At 37.1% G+C, this 16,137-nt stretch overlaps 1 protein-coding gene across 2 annotated transcripts in view; it reads right to left on the bottom strand.

The window, feature by feature from the left end:
- Positions 1–16,137, bottom strand: part of Spg11 (SPG11 vesicle trafficking associated, spatacsin) — a 93,940-nt gene that overhangs the window by 48,098 nt on the left and 29,705 nt on the right. For both annotated transcript variants that reach the window (XM_033764938.1, XM_033764939.1), the window contains 10 exons: positions 13,813–13,945; positions 11,294–11,449; positions 10,707–10,882; positions 8,149–8,325; positions 6,592–6,663; positions 6,105–6,232; positions 5,643–5,815; positions 4,462–4,675; positions 2,550–2,753; positions 1,407–1,513 (listed from right to left, as the gene is read on the bottom strand). In XM_033764938.1, the coding sequence (XP_033620829.1) occupies positions 1,407–1,513; positions 2,550–2,753; positions 4,462–4,675; positions 5,643–5,815; positions 6,105–6,232; positions 6,592–6,663; positions 8,149–8,325; positions 10,707–10,882; positions 11,294–11,449; positions 13,813–13,945 (1,540 nt within the window). The remainder of the gene's footprint in view (positions 1–1,406; positions 1,514–2,549; positions 2,754–4,461; positions 4,676–5,642; positions 5,816–6,104; positions 6,233–6,591; positions 6,664–8,148; positions 8,326–10,706; positions 10,883–11,293; positions 11,450–13,812; positions 13,946–16,137) is intronic.

Genomic DNA, 16,137 nt, shown 5'->3' with positions numbered 1-16,137 from the left:
ATATATATATATTTAGTCGTCTCTAAGAATGCAAGAGAATTCTTATATTAGAAAAAATGCAACACAGAAAAACATTCATGTTTCTTATTGTATCATATCACTTTTGTCTATCACAAAGTAGAATAAACTTTTTTTTGATGAAATAGAGGTATGAAAAGAAAGTACAAAGAATAAACTGAAAAAATATATTAAAATATTGTCAATGACTATCTATGGGTGGTCAGCTTCCTATGTACCTATGGGAGTGTTACTTTCTTGTGGGGAGGACAGGGATACTGGGAAATGAACGAGGAACACTCTACCTCTGAGTTACATTGCCATCCTAGTTGCCCAGGCAGAATTTAAACTTGCAATCTTCCTGCCTCAGCCTTGAGATAGCTGAGATTATTCCTAGCTGTGTGCACCATGCCCAGCTACGTGTTACCTTCTAGATAGTTGTCTGTGACTTCTAATTCTTTTGTTAAATTTTACAATCAACGTCTAGTACCCAAAACAAAAAAAATTAAAAATTCATGTTATGAAAAAATCCCTTTGAAGAAAAACTGGACAGTACATAAAGATTGGCTGTTGACATTTTTTGCTTGTGGAGTCATTTGGCTTGCTCCCCACCTTCCATAACCCTGGGGTGAGTTCCTAGAGGTAACAGGGCTTTTCTGTCTGATTATAACCAGAACAAGGCTCTACTGCAGCACCTTCACTGGGGATGACATAACAATTCTGTATATGCCATGGATTTCTTTTCGTTCCATTTTGAGCTGCTTATCAGAAATTCAGAGGTAGGGATGTAGCTCCATGGCAGAGCCCTGCCTAGAACATGCAAAGCTCTAGTTGGATGCCCAACACCGCCCGAATGAATGAATAAATAAATGATTCAGAGCAAGAATCACTTACTCATGTAAAAGGAGTGTTCCTTGACCTGAAAGCAGGAATTCAGCCTGTGATAACCTGGTGTGATGCTGGAAACCCAAAGACAATAAAGTCTGAGGTACAGATGGGAGAAGGGGACAGGACTACACAAGCTCTCTACTGTAAACCTGGGTTTTCACAGTGGACAAGAGGCTAACATTTTTGGTTTTCTACTTCTTTTTGTTTGCTTGTTTGTTTGTTTTGAGACAGGGTCACACTATGTAGTTGAGACTGACCTGGAACTCACTATGTAGCCCAGGCTGGTCTCAAACTCACAGCCATCCTCCTGCCTCAGCCTCCCGAGTGCTGGGACTACAGGCATGTGCCACCATACCCGGGTTGATCTTCTGCTTCTTAAGAAATGTGTGGCCTTGGAGTACAGTCAGGTATCTGACTACCATCAAATGATTGTATTAAGCAATTCGTAAATTAAATGCCTTTTAATAGACCAGTTATTTATCCAAGTATATATTTTTATATTTAATATAGTATACTCTTACCTGTCAAATTACTGGAAACTTGTTGGCACTGAACTAAAAATTCAAACCAAGGGTAAGCTTCATGTAATTCTTTCTTTCCCAAAAAAGGACAATTTTCAGGATTGAGTCTGTATTAAAATATAAAACCTCTCTCTTAAATACCTTATATCTTACTGTTTTTTACAACACAAATTTTTTAGCATTTTCAAATTTAAGAAATTTTTAAAAAACCTTTACACAACTACAGAGGAGCTAGAAATAAGGGGCTAAGGCTCAGAATAGATACTTTAAAATACAACTTTTAAATTTGTTCTCTTGTCATAGTAGCTTTGGAGAAACACACCTATATCTGAGTAAGCCTCAATGATATGAACCAGAAATATATTCTTTGTTCAAACTCCTAGGCTTTACTACACAAAATTTTTTTTAAAAAGTTTTCTAACAGGCAGAAATGTGAGCTCTGGAATCAAGGTAAACAGAATATGGTTGTGTCACTTACTAGCTATGTGCCTTAGACTTAGCCTCTCCCAAATCTGTTTCCTCATCTGTGAAACAGAGATGGAGTAACCACTCTGACGCTTTTTGTTTTTTGGTTTTTTTTTTAAGATAAAGTCATTTAATGCATATAAGGCACTTGGTCTAGCGCTAAGATCAGTGGAAGCACTGATATACTTCAGACTACGTTTGTTGTTGTTATTACTGACTCAATAACAATCAACACTGGCCCCAAATAGGATTCTGAAGTTTGATCTTAGATACACAGGGATGTACATCCACCATCTATAGAAACATGTTTTAGAGCTTATCTAATATATTATGAAGTGATAATGGATTCAAAGTTGATTAGCATTCTTTGAAATGAAAGTATCAAAGAACTGAGAGCTTTTATAATCTTCCTCTCTTTAAAACTTTAAAAAGCATGCCTTTCACTTTAATCTAATCTCAAGTTATTTATAAAGTTAACAGAGAGGTTATGGAATTAATACCACCAAAAAAAAAACCACATTTAGTTGCATGTGGCATGGAACTAAGGATTTACCATGTGTTGAGGTGGGAGAAACTACTTCAAAAAGAATATGAATCCTCATGTGAATGCTTATTATTTTCCTAAACATCAGTTTATAAGCAAAGAGGAAATGTGAAAAGTCAATTCTCAGTACTCACTCGTAATAGTCAAGATAAACATAAAGAAGATGCTGCAGGCTGTGTTCTAAGCAGTAAAGAATGAAGTGAGAGTGGAAATCCCAGCCCTCCTTGGTCTTGTAGTTTTGAACAGGCAGGGCATCTTGTATCACACCCCCAATTCGGCTCAGTCTTAGGAGCAAGAGTTCAAAGTCTTCTAGTTCAGATGCAAGAAAAATTCCATTCCTGCCAGCAAGTTAGAAAATTGCTGGGTTTAGAGCAGACCAAATCACTTTAACTAAGTCTCAGCTACTTAAAAAAATAAGTATTTAACAATTAAGGCTGCCAATTCTTACTCTATAAATAAATAAATAAATATATTCTTAGATACTTATTTTGCTAGTTTTCTATAAAGGTCTGTATACTTTTATAGCATTTATGCCCTTCTTCTTCATACTGGGGATCGAACTTGGGACCTTGCACTTGAGAGGCAGGCAGCGGCACAACTGAGCTAAATCCTCAGCCGTGGCTATACAGTGTTTAAATGTAGTAATTACAGTCTTAGGTTATCTTTGTTGCTATCTCTCCATTTGTTTGTTTGTTTTTGCTTGGATCCATACAACCCAGTAGGGTAACAGTGGTTAGCTCTTGAAGCTAAATGTTCTGATCACTGAGAAATTCACCAAACTATCCAAAGTTACTAAAAAGTTAGAATTTAAACATATCAAGTACTAAGCAATATGAATTTGCATTTAAATATTATTTTTTACAAGTTTACTGTTAAACACATCATATATACACATTATAAAAGAGCACAGAAAAATAGTTTAAAGAAGCCATGTGACCACTACCCAGCTTATAGAAAATATTTTGTTGTGCCTTGGTACATTTCTCCCATTGCATGATCTTGCTAGTTGCTATCCAGGCTTTTGTGGTAACTATTTCCTTACTTCTGTTTGTTTTTGTTTTTGTTTTTGGTACCCGGGATTGAATTCAGGACCTTGCGCTTGCGAGGCAGGCAGTGGAACCACTGAGCTAAATTCCCGGCCCTCCTTACTTCTATTTGTATTTTCAAACATGGCTTGCTTTTGCCAATTTTGAGCTTTATACACAAGTGGAACACTGGGATGCATTGCTCACCTAATCGGCACTGGTCTATTTATCCACCCACGGCAATACCTGCCACTAGAATTAGTTGTCATTGTTATGCAGTATGCCATTGCAAAATTACACAACATTTAAAACAATGGCACGAACAGTGAGTAGAAAATCAGGGGTTAAAAATTCAAATCTGTAAGTAATTGGCTTGAGCGAAGCATTTCATTGCTCTGGGTTTAACTCTCTACATCTTTAAACTGGATGGGACAGCAAAACACAAATATACTCCAACATGCACAAACAGAAAATAATACAACTTAAAAGTTACTAATCTTCATTATCAAGAGCTCTGAACTCAGCAACCATCTGAAGTTCAAGGCTACACATAGCACATGAGGGCAGGGGTAATATGGAGAAGGGTGGTTACAATTACAGGGCACTGAGGGACCTCTTCACTTCTAGCCACTTTTCCTTACAGCCCTACTAACAACAGTTCTACGTAAGTTGGGAAGAATTTACATATATTATGAGAGCCTATTCACTACCACATGATGTTAAGTGCAGACAGTACATGATAATGGCCTTTAAACTGTACAATATGAAACAATATTACACTGGATTTAAAGCATTGCAAAGGAAAAAAATTATGCCATTAGATATATGTGTGTGCATATACATATGTGTGTGTGTGTGTGTGTGTGTGTGTGCGCTATATATAGATATATTTCTTTTTTTGGCACTGGAGATAGAATATTGTAGGGAAATGTTCCACCATGACTTACACCTCCTGCCTCTCACCATTTTTACTGCTCTTCCTTTTACTTGTTCCACTGGGGATTAATACAAATTACAATACCTGGCTAGTTTATCTAAAACTGCATTCTTCATGTAGTTGTTGCAGCAAGTATTCTGATCAATAACATCACCAGTCAGAGGGGGCCACTTGTGCTGCTGAAGTGACACGTAATTTTTCTGGGTCTGAAATTCTCCAATCCACAAGGTAATGCTTAACCAATCATGGCGAGCTGTTAGGTATCTCCAGAGGGTTTCAGGGGAATATGATTTATATTCTATACAAAGAACAAAATACATTTTAAAATAGCAATTAATTATGACTACTGACATGTAACTCAACAGTGATTAATATAAATATAATTATAACTGAGTAATATATAAACAATCTAGACAAAAATATTTATATATGAATTTTTCAAGTTCTTTGCTTCTTTTATGATTTTCTCCTTTTGCATTGTTCACTTTATAATCAGTACTACAGCCAGAGTAAAAGCTAAATTTTGTATCTCATTACTAGCAGTTAAAATGTAATGAATATTATTAGCTATGCATTTCATTTGTTGGTTCAATCTTCTTTTCTTCCTTTCAATATAAAAAACTGACTATAATAGTAAATAGGAATTTGATTCTCTGAATTACAATTGTTCATTACTGCTAGTTATTCTCCAGAGTCCTGATATTATATAGATTCCCCCATTTACATAAGAAGAAACTCAAACTATTTGGGGGGAAAAAAAAAAAGAATGTGACTCTAAAGCTAGAATAAAAATACTTAGCCTTGAAATCTCAATTCATTGAACTATGGTTAACTTTTTTTTTTCACTATCACATTGCAAAGCCATCACAGAAACCTCAACATAAGCAACAGGTCTTAATCAAATGACTTGCATTTTAAAGAAAATGAGTGTTTTCCCATCAAAAGGAACTCTAGTGCTGGGTGTAGTGGTATGTGCCTGTGATTCTGGCACTTGGGAGTCTGAGGAAGGAGGAGCACTTAGAGTTCTAGGCTGGCCTGGGCTACATAGCAAGATCCTTTCTCAAAGAAAAAAAAAAAAGGTGGGGGCGGGACTGGGGATTTAGCTCAGTGGCACTACACCTGCCTCACAAACACAAGGTGCTGAGTTTGATCCCTGGTCTTGAAAAAAAAGGAATTCTAAAACACAAGTGCAAAAATATTTAAATACCAACACCTATTTCAATTCTCATTCAATATCCTCATAGTTTGGGCTCTCTCCCACTCACCTTCTGGACTTATCCTCGGAAGAAGTATATATTCTTGTGTTGGCTGATCCCACCACTGAGCCCAGTTTAATGCAATTTTATGGTCTTGTTTGTTAAACTCATCTTTATGATATTTGAGGAATGAGTCCAAAACAGATTTGTACTTGAAAAAATCTTGTTCCTTTATCCAATACCTAAAATTTATGACATAAATATGTGAAGCACATATATATAATTTTTATTTTTAAAGAAAAAAACATCATTCCTTTTTATCTGCTGAAACATTTTTATTCTTTTAGGGAAGACATAATTCTGATTATACAAATACTGAAGTATTAGGAAATTCCTAAGTCCTTTCTGTATGATGTAAGTTTTATTTTCCTGGGGAAAGTAGGCATAATTCCACATAAAAAAATTGTGCACATAATTAATATGAACTAACCATCATCTACAATATTATCAAAAGGGGACTAATAAAACTACCTGGGAAAAAACTGGATCTGCATATTTTCTTGGAGGTATCCCGAATAAAACTTTTCAACTTGATGTACGAAGTCTATAGTTCTTTTCTCTTTTTCAGAAAGATAATTATTTTCTTTTAAAATTTCAACCTTGAATAAAAAATAATCAAAGCAGTGACCTCACAAAAACCAAGTGTATTTGCAAAACAAAAGTCACAAGATTAAATGCCATTTAAGGATTATATTCTGGAGCCAAAGCTGTACTTTCTGGAGCCCAGTATATAAAGGCTTGTATTTGATCCCCAGAACAGCAAAAAAGAAAAAAAAAAGTATTCTGAACTTCTGAGTTAATATTCAAATTTTCCATTGCCAAAAATCATTTAAAAAGAAGAAAAGATGGTCATATATTTACATATTAATTGAACACTGTTTATTTTGAAGTATTCCTTCCAAATTTTTAATTGTGGCTTTGTAAAAAATGTAAGCTACATAGTCTCACCTGTACCTACCAAAAAGTTCTGAATATTTTTATCAGTTGTATAGAAACATATCTTGAGCAGCTGGTCTTTTACATCAAAGCCCTATAATAAACATAGAAAATAGAAAAAACCTTAGGTTTTTTGTAAGCAAAATATTTATCCGTATATTTTAAATATACACACTGCTAACATTCATCATAGGGAATTTGTACCTTTATATATCTTGCTTTGTATATCTTCCCCTCGCCTCCCTCTGACCCCTCTTCCCCTCTTTATTTACAAAAGCTTTGTTTCCATTTTTCTCTTCTATTCTTTTTTCTTGTCCCTTCTTTCCTTTCCCCCTCCCCCTTCCCTTGTTCCCCTTCTCATGTGAACATTTTCTTCCCATTTCCCAATATCTATTATGTTGGGTCTTTATTTCTTCTTTTGAAAAACCTTAGATTTTGTAACAATTGTTCTGACATAATAGGTCAGGTACAGAAGTACTTTATTACAGACATGTATTCTGTTACAATACCACACACCTTTTCTGCTCTTACATTAGCTTTCTTACATTTTTTATATATATTTACTGCATATCCCTAAAGTCCTTAAGCACTGTGCCAGAGCAAAGGCAGAATTTAAGGTAAGGCCAGGCTACCATAACGATGAAGATTGCAGCAATTTTCTACAAGTCATTTGAAAACAAAGGTCAACATAAATGACTTCTTACAGCTTCACTTCTCTGCACTTTCACCCCAATCATGCAGATGATCCCAATCATCCAGGAGCTCTACTTCTAAGTCTTTCGCCCTCAAATGACGTAAAACCATGGAACATGACACTCTAGGCCAAGGCATAATCCACCAAAAGTTCAAACAACATGTATGAAGTCACATGAACAATACAGAATGTTCTCCAACAAACAATGAGGCCCTGATATGTGTGAAGGTTTTTGTCAAAGATTCTCTTTTTACCAGGCCTAACGGACAGAGAATGAAAACCTCACTTTAAAAAAATCTCTCTTAAAGAGATATGGAAACAATTTATGCATTCTTCACATATTTAATGAATTATCTGCCTTAAAAAGAAGGAAATCCTTCCCAGCTACTGAGGAGGCTGAGGCAGGAGGACTGTAAGTTTGAGCCCAACCTGGGTAACTTAAGTGAGACCTAGTCTCAAAATAAAATTAAAAACGGGCTGGGAGTGTTGCTTAGTGGTAGGCTGCATGACATTCTATGTTCGATCCTCTATATAAAAAAAAAAGAGTCCACCACGAAGAAGGTGGTGGGGCCAGAGATATAGTTCAGTGGTAAAAGGAAAACTCACCATTTGCCATAGCATGGAAAAACCCCAGAGGACCTTAAGTGAAACAGGCCAGACACAGAAAGATACACGATCACAGTTACACATGAAATTTTAAAAAGAAAAATTTAACGGATAAAAACAGAGGGAGGTGTCAGGGATTTGGGTCAGTGGTTCCAGTGCCTGCCTCACAAGTATAAGGACCCGAGTTCGATCCCCGGTACCAAAAAAAAATTTTTTTAATTTAAAAAACAGAGGGAGGAATGGGAACTTAAGATCAGAAAAATGGATTGCACTACTCACCATATTCTTCAAAAGCTCAGAGGCTTCCTTTATATTGCTGTTTTTTAAATTGACAAAGACCAAATCTAGGCCTATTCTAATCAGCTCCTCGAGTCTTTGAGCAGAATGATTATTCATCCTGAAAAAGGTTTGTGCTTCTGGTATTTTGTTGTTTAAAATGGCACTAGCAATAACTTCCTAGGAAAAAGAAGAAAAATGTCCACCTTTTAGGTTCCTTTTTATTTTCTTACTATGATTATCAACACAGGACTTTATTGAACACCCACTAAAACCTACTACTGGATTTGATACTAGGCAGAAGGGATATGAAGCTGAACAACACAGATCGTATTCTCCAAGATCATGCAATCTAGTGCAGGGTGTACAAATAAAGCACCAATTACAGTGCTGACTGATAAGGGCTATGAAAAGAGAAGCCCAAGATGCTAAAGAAGTGTCCAAAAGAGGTTCATCTACATGAGAGGTTACAAAAAAAAAAAAAGCAAAAAACCCAGCAAGTGTTTTACATATACACACAGAAAAGAAGTGTTCCAAAAAGAAGGAGTATCACGTGTAAAGCCTTCACTATACTCAACATAACTGAAAGAAAAGCTGAAGTAAATAGCAAATTAAATTTGAAGTCCTTAAAAAGCAGGAAATCGGGGCCGGGGATTTAGCTCAGTGGTTTGGTAGCCTGCCTTGCAAGCGCAAAGACACGGGTTCAATCCCCGGTACCAAAAAAAAAAAAAAAGAAAGAAAAACAACAACAACAACAAAAAAAGCAGGAAATCATTTCATATTATCAGCCACAGTTTTAAGGAAAAAAATTCAGAAAGCTATGTGGAAGAATAAATTGAAGTGATTCAAGGTCAAGATACCCCAGTTTTGCAGTAATCCAAGTAAGAAGAAACGAAGACCTAAATAAACTAAAAATCTAAAATCCAGAGAGAGAAGGGTGTATTCCTAACCCGGGCCTTAAAGGAGTCAAATCATTTCATATTATCAGCCACAGTTTTAAGGAAAAAAATTCAGAAAGCTATGTGGAAGAATAAATTGAAGTGATTCAAGGTCAAGATACCAAAGTTTTGCAGTAATCCAAGTAAGAAGAAACGAAGACCTAAATAAACTAAAAATCTAAAATCCAGAGAGAGAAGGGTGTATTCCTAACCCGGGCCTTAAAGGAGTCTGTAAACCCTGTTAAGCCATGTACAAAATTTCGTGTATGTGTTACATACACATACTCACATACACGCTTCTGGGGACAGTGTCCATAGCTTTCATCAAAGTGAACTGTAAACCCCTCACCAAGAAGTTAAAAATCAGTGATTTTGAACAAAAAGAATAGAGTACCATGGATAGTTCCTTGGAGAACACAAAAGGGGTAAAAACAGGAAGAGAAGCCTTTGGAAGCAACAGAAAAAGCAGTCAGAAAAAAAGAGCAGGATATGGGCCAGGGATTTAGCTCAGTGGCACTGCACCTGCTTGGCAAGTGCAAGGCCCCTGAGTTTGATCCCTGGTACAAAAAAAAAAAAGCAACAGCAACAGCAAAAGCAAAGAGGAAAAAAAAAAAAAAAAAAGGCATGATATCTGGCTGGCATGGCGGCACATGCCTATAATCCTAGCATTCAAGAGGTTGAGACAGAAGGATCTCATCAATTTTGAGGCCAGCCTGGACCACACAATGGGTGTTCAAATCTAGCCTGAACTACATAGCAAAACCCTATCTCAAACAAACAATATCAGGAAAAATAGGTCATTTCTGTTTGTTTGTTTGTTTTTTGGTACTGGGGATCGAACTCAGGCCCTTGAGCTTGCGAGGCAGACACTGGAACCACTAAGCTAAATCCCCAGCCCTCATTTCTGATTAAAGAGTAAGTAAGGGATACAGAAAAAATGGTCACACCAGGTACCTCCCCTTTCTGTTCCTCCACCCCAAGAACAACAGACCCAAGGACCTAGCAGCAGTCAACCTTCTCTCTTTCATTCTTGATTACCGTCTATGTTAAGTAATTTTGGCTTTTGTCTTTCCAATACTCCTATACTCCTGTGGATAAAAGGGCTTTTGAGTCCCTAAGTCTTAGGGCAGCACATTTAGGTTATATTAACTTCTACTGTCAAAAGAATACAAACAAATGGACACAAAAATTTTAACTGCAAATGAGTAAGACTTTTAGATAGGATTCAAGTCAAACACGCTTCCAAGCAATGGAATTGTAAAACAGAAATTTGCTAAGATCTAATCACAAGAGCAAATCAGTTGATTCTGTGGCTGGTGAAATGCAGGGATAGGAGGTCATAGGTCCAAGCCACTGTGAGAGCATGTCAGGGAGGAGCCACCTCAAAGTGTGTTTGCTTTTGGACCTGAGTATGCAGACCTGGCACTGAGTGGTAGCCTGACTGCATTCTGAATAAAATAGTTTCTAGATATAAATCTAAAGTACTATCCAGAGATGTAAAAATCTGTAAGATCTAAAGACCTCACTAAAGATTCTGAATCACAAGACTGAATTCTATTTATTGTTTTCTCAGAGCCTCAGGATCTGGCACATAAAAGTAATATGATAAATGCTTCTATTTACCTCAAAGCTGAGCTTCTCCCAAACAGTACTCTCCTTTACTGCAGGAATATTTTCATCTACATCATATTCATCCATAGTGTCTGTCAGCTTCCAAGGAAACTTTATCATGAAAGTTCGAAGCTCATTAATGTAGTTGGTCAAAATGTTCACTCCTTTCTGCAGATGTTCATCTAGCTCTGTGGAAAATCAGAAAATGCCAATGTGCCAGTTCATGTGTATGGTACATATATGGAAGGCAAGAGGGACAAAAAGAAAGAATGTGCTATAACTTTTAATTATGAATTCTGAAGAATGACAAAATTCAAAATTAGTATTTTCAAATTTCAAACAATATGTTTTAAGTTGTTTCTAGGTATAGGTAGCAGTATTTTAATGTAGTCTTTTTCACACACTTCACAATTAGTTCCAGGTCTTTCTGACAAGTTTCTCAGTGTCAAAAGTTATTTCATTCAATTACATGTTTAGTTTACTCAACCTTAGTAAATGCTAATTCACTGGCTTAAGCTCTTTCATGCAAAAGCAGCATTTGTATCTCCGTCCCAACATAAAAATGGTACAACTGCTCCCTTTCTTGCTGCTATTCTTACCTTCAGTGTGAATAAAAAGCTCCTTTATTTGTTTGTTCAGGAATGACAGTGTAAGAGTAAGCAATTGTTCTGAAAACTGTTTGCTTTGGGTTTCAGAATCATTTTCTTTAATTGCTGAACAAAGTAAATCCAATGCTGGTGTCAGCTCTTCCACATCTGAGAAAGAACCAAAGCAACAACAAGAACACAAGATGACTCCCAATAAAAATAACATATCCAAAAATACCATCGTGCACTATGTATAAACAAGGACCAATGTCTTCCTTTCAAAAAGCTCATGAAACTTTAATGAAAAAGACTTATTACTCATTAAACTTTAATGATTCCAGTTACTAATATTTATTATTGATGGGTTTTATTGATTGTGACAGGGTCTTGCTACATTGCTCAGGCTAACCTTGAATGTGATCCTCCTGCCTCAGCCTCCTACATAGCTGAGATTATAAGCATGCACCACCATGTTTAGCTACTGATGTCATTAACTATTTGCTGAGCACCTACATCTTAAGTATTATAAATGATGCTATCTCATATATACCTTTCAAAAAAATGTAAGTATCATTTTTCCTTTCCACAGTGAGGAAAATGAGCATCAGAGAGTAATTTTGCTCAAGCTAATTTGGAAAGTAAGTGATAAATCTAAAATCTGAACTTGAATGTGTGAGTGGACAGGCACCCCCATCCTCTGTTTGCAGCTGAAAGTTCTAATGAAGTGATTTCTTCATCTCTGCACAGCCCTACCTCTAAACTGTATCTATGTGAGTGTTACGGGAAGCTGCAGGGGCTCCCTCAGCAGAGTAGGTAAGGCTCAGTCCCATGCTTCTTATTCTAGACCCATTCCCACCCTTTAGAGTAGAGCAATGCAGGTAAGAGTAAGGAGGAATCACTGACCATCAAACAACAGGAGTAAATGATAAAAACACGACTGCAGACAGAGCACCACTTGGTACCACAAACTAGTTCTTTCCTATACATTCAAGATTAAAAAAGATCAGGGAATATTACAAATTAACAGGGGAAGACCAAGCATGGAGCTGCATGCCTGTAATCTCAGCACTCAGGAGGCTCAGGCAGGAGGATTACTGTGAGTTCATCAAGGCCAGCATAGGCTATGTAATGAGTTCAAGGTCAGTCCGACTCTGTCTCAACAAACAAACAAGAAAGTGAGAGAGCAAATTGCAGTCAAAACGGAGAGTGAGGGAGGATTAGGGTATAAGGTCAGTAGTAGAGTGCTTGCCTAGCAGACACAGGCCCTAGGTTTGACCCCTCAACATGAGAGAGAGAAAAAAGAAGGAAGAGGAGAAGGAGGCGAGAAGAGGAAGAAAAGGAGAAAGAAGGAGGGAAGAGAAAAATCCATCTCACTATGTAGTTTAGGTTTGTCTCAAACTCACGGCAATCTTCCTGCCTCAGCTTCCAGAGTGATGGGACTACAGGTGTATGTCATCATGCCCAGATGAGATTTTTTTTTTTTTGGTGACTGTCTCACTATGGAGCCCAGGCTGGCCTCAAACTTGCAGCAATCCTCCTGCCTCAGCCCCCTGGGTGCTGGGATTACAGGTGTGCGCCATGATGCCCAGCCAGATGATAATTTTTTAAAAAGAAAATATCTAATTCATATTCTCAGTGAGAACTGATACAAATATTGTCTTTTTCCTCCAGTAACTAGAATACAAATTGATTATAAACTTTTTTTAGAGGATAATTTATCAAGGCTATTAAGAATGTACATTGTGAATATTCCTAGTCCTGAAAATTCCACATTCAGAATTTATCCCAAATAATCAATTACACGTGTGAAATCATACACATACACACACACACACACACACAGAGTATTTTTGGCACATTGCCAGTAATTAAAAAGTGGAATCAATCTAACTGTCCAAAGGGGTTTGGCCTGGTAAATTATAAAATTGACCATACAAAGATACTCCACTTTAATTGGTAACTATATTATACAAAGAGGTCTATAATATATTACCAAGTAGATTATAATACTAAATATATAGAGGGAAACACGGCTTATTACTCCATCCCTCTAATGAGAGAATTTTCATGGCTACCTGGTCCAAGAAGAAAAGCTAGGCTTCTAATTTGTTAAAAAAGAAAAGTAAAGTCTTGAAAAGAAGTACTGGTAAAGTAGCAAAAAGCAAAAGAATCAGGGTGAAAATTCTTATAACAAATTCACAACTCAAGAAAGCTGTACTGCCAATATATGTCTTAGGTACAAGATAACCAATTTTCCAAGTGAATTTGATTCTTTCTTGTATAAAATTATCTTGAATTTGAAAGATCATCTATTTTCATACTAGAAATATAAAGCATAGTACAGAGTATGATCAATAAACATATCACTTAGAATGGGAACATTTATAGATACCTGAAAACTCAAGTTTCCACAAAGTATATAAATCTCATAAGAAAGTTTTGGCAACTAAAGACATCATCAGAAAACACAATAATAATTTAAAAGCAATTAAAATGATATGTACAAGTGTAGAAATCCTTGGTTTACTTACTTTTTAAATATAATTGGGATGGAAAGTGATCAAATCGATCAGGTACAGAAGATTCTGAGGATGCAGCAAAAAGATTTCCCTTGCTCTTCAAGAAGAAATCTACAGTATCAAGCTGACGATTTTCTATCCCGGCCTATTGTGGGGAAGAAAAATCAGAGAAAAATTACATCAGGAAAAAAAACATACTTGGGGGTGCCGACGCAGAAAGCTGGTAATTTCAAAGCCAGCCTGGGCTACAACATGAGGTCCTTTAAAAAAATAAAATCAGGATAGTTTCTTTTCAACTTTAGCACTTAATGTCCAAGACTAAGGAGATACAAGACTATATTTTGTATCAGTCTCTGGGTTCTAGTGAGGATTAGAAAAATGATTAATTATATAACCCAATGCAAACATCTGGGATTTCTTTCTCTCTTTTTTTTTTTTTTAATTATAGGACTAGAAAACAATTCCAGCTCTAACATTTTACAATTCTAAAACCATTCAAAGCTAAGTACTTGGGAAACATCCTTACAGTTAAGTTACAGTCTGTACGAATTAAAATTTTAAGTCAGGTTAATAATAAATTAACTGATCCCTGGATCAGTACCCACCACACACATGAAAAATAAATGCCCAACAACAACAACAAAAATAAACTGAAAAGGGGACTAAAAATAGATTACCCTTTCCAACAAGCATTTTGAGGAATCTTCTCATACTGAACACATTAAAGCCACAGACTAGGGCTGGGGGTAAAGCTCAGTGGTGAAACACTTGCCTAGTGTGCACAAAGTCTTTGGCTTAATCCCTAGCATGACAAAATAAACAAACAACAACAACAAAACAAACTCACATAGAAAACTTCTCAAAATGTGGACTGCAAACCCTGTCTCCAGACTTTAGATTCAGTAGGTACTAAAGGTGCCTAAGAATTTGTTTTTGCTGATCTTGGGGTCACACTTTGAGAAACAATGGGTCTAACACCTGGGTGTTAGCATATGAGGGAGGTTGGTGTGAGAAACACTGCTGACTTATGGAAGAAGTAAAGATAAAACAAGGGTTTGTGCAAAGTAACACTCCCAAATAAGGAATGAACTAGAACAGTAACCGGCCCCAGAGGGATGTCGTAAATTAACTATGCTTTGCTCTGGGTGGTGGGAGGAGTTATGTATGATTAAATAAGAATATTTTTGTTCTGAGGAGATAAATGTTGAAGTATTCATAGCGAAGTTTTCAGCCTTCATATGGTTTAGGCAAACAATAACAACAAAAAATCACCCTTGTTTGCAGAAAATATGACCCTGGTGCATGCCTATGATCCCAGCACTTGAGAGGCAGAGGCAGGAGGACTGCCATGAGTTCAAGGCCAGCCTGAACTATATAGGGAATTTAAAGCCAGCCTGAATTACATAGTGAGACTTTATCTAAAAATACAAAACAAAAAAAATAACCCACCCAAAAAGATCTTTTACTTAGTAGACCCTAAAGACTCTACCAAAAAACAGTAAGAGCAGCAGCCATCGCTCAAGCGCCGGGAAGGTAGGCCGGCCCCGATCCACCGCGGGAAGGAGAACCATGCCTGCTCCCGACCCAGCAGCCATCGCTCAAGCGCCCGGAAGGTAGCCACGCGGGCGCCCCTAAACCCCCATAAGCCCCTTCCCCCGCACTCTCAGACCTCCTGACTGTGCAAGTCTTTGGACCCACTCTGCAAAGACAGAGGTGGTCATCAAGGGTATTTTTCTGAGTTCCCAACTTTGAACATCTTTAAAGAAAGGGCAGGGGAAACCTGTAATAGAATGTTGCGGAGTTCAACCATTCAGAAGGATGGGGAACTCATTCTGGGCCTTGCAGCCCAAGGTCATTCAGCATCATGGGGTTCAGCCATCAGCTAACTGAGATCAGGGGTCTTGCATCCTCGCTCTGTCTGAGCCATTAAATGGTTACTATACTATATTGAAAAGTTTGTTCACTGCAGACATGTTCTGGACTGCTTCTTGATTTCAATTTAATTCAAATGATTTAAGGGTGATAGACTAGTGACTACCACAGGTGGTCAGTGTTCAAGTTGTGCTTGATCTAATGTGCTGCTGATGGTATCAGTTGGGGTAAAGCATTGCTGTTGATTTGACGAGCTGTTTTCTCTGATGTTATGAAGATGAGAATGTCCGTGGGTCGTTGGAGACACAGAAGCTAGGGTGCAAATATATCAGGAAGATTTGGGTGATAATCCAGAGATTAAACCAAGGACAGTCTGACAACAAAAATTAAAATGAGAAAACACTTAAGCAAGACACAAGGACAGACTTGCAGTTCACCAATGGCAAACAGTAGGGCAAATGAGGA

The sequence above is a fragment of the Fukomys damarensis genome, unplaced genomic scaffold (genome assembly GCF_012274545.1).
Source record: "Fukomys damarensis isolate Sample0158 unplaced genomic scaffold, DMR_v1.0_HiC HiC_scaffold_17, whole genome shotgun sequence".
Taxonomy (NCBI): domain Eukaryota; kingdom Metazoa; phylum Chordata; class Mammalia; order Rodentia; family Bathyergidae; genus Fukomys; species Fukomys damarensis.
Note: the sequence above shows the minus strand (reverse complement) of the source record. Positions and strands in the feature narration are given on the sequence as shown.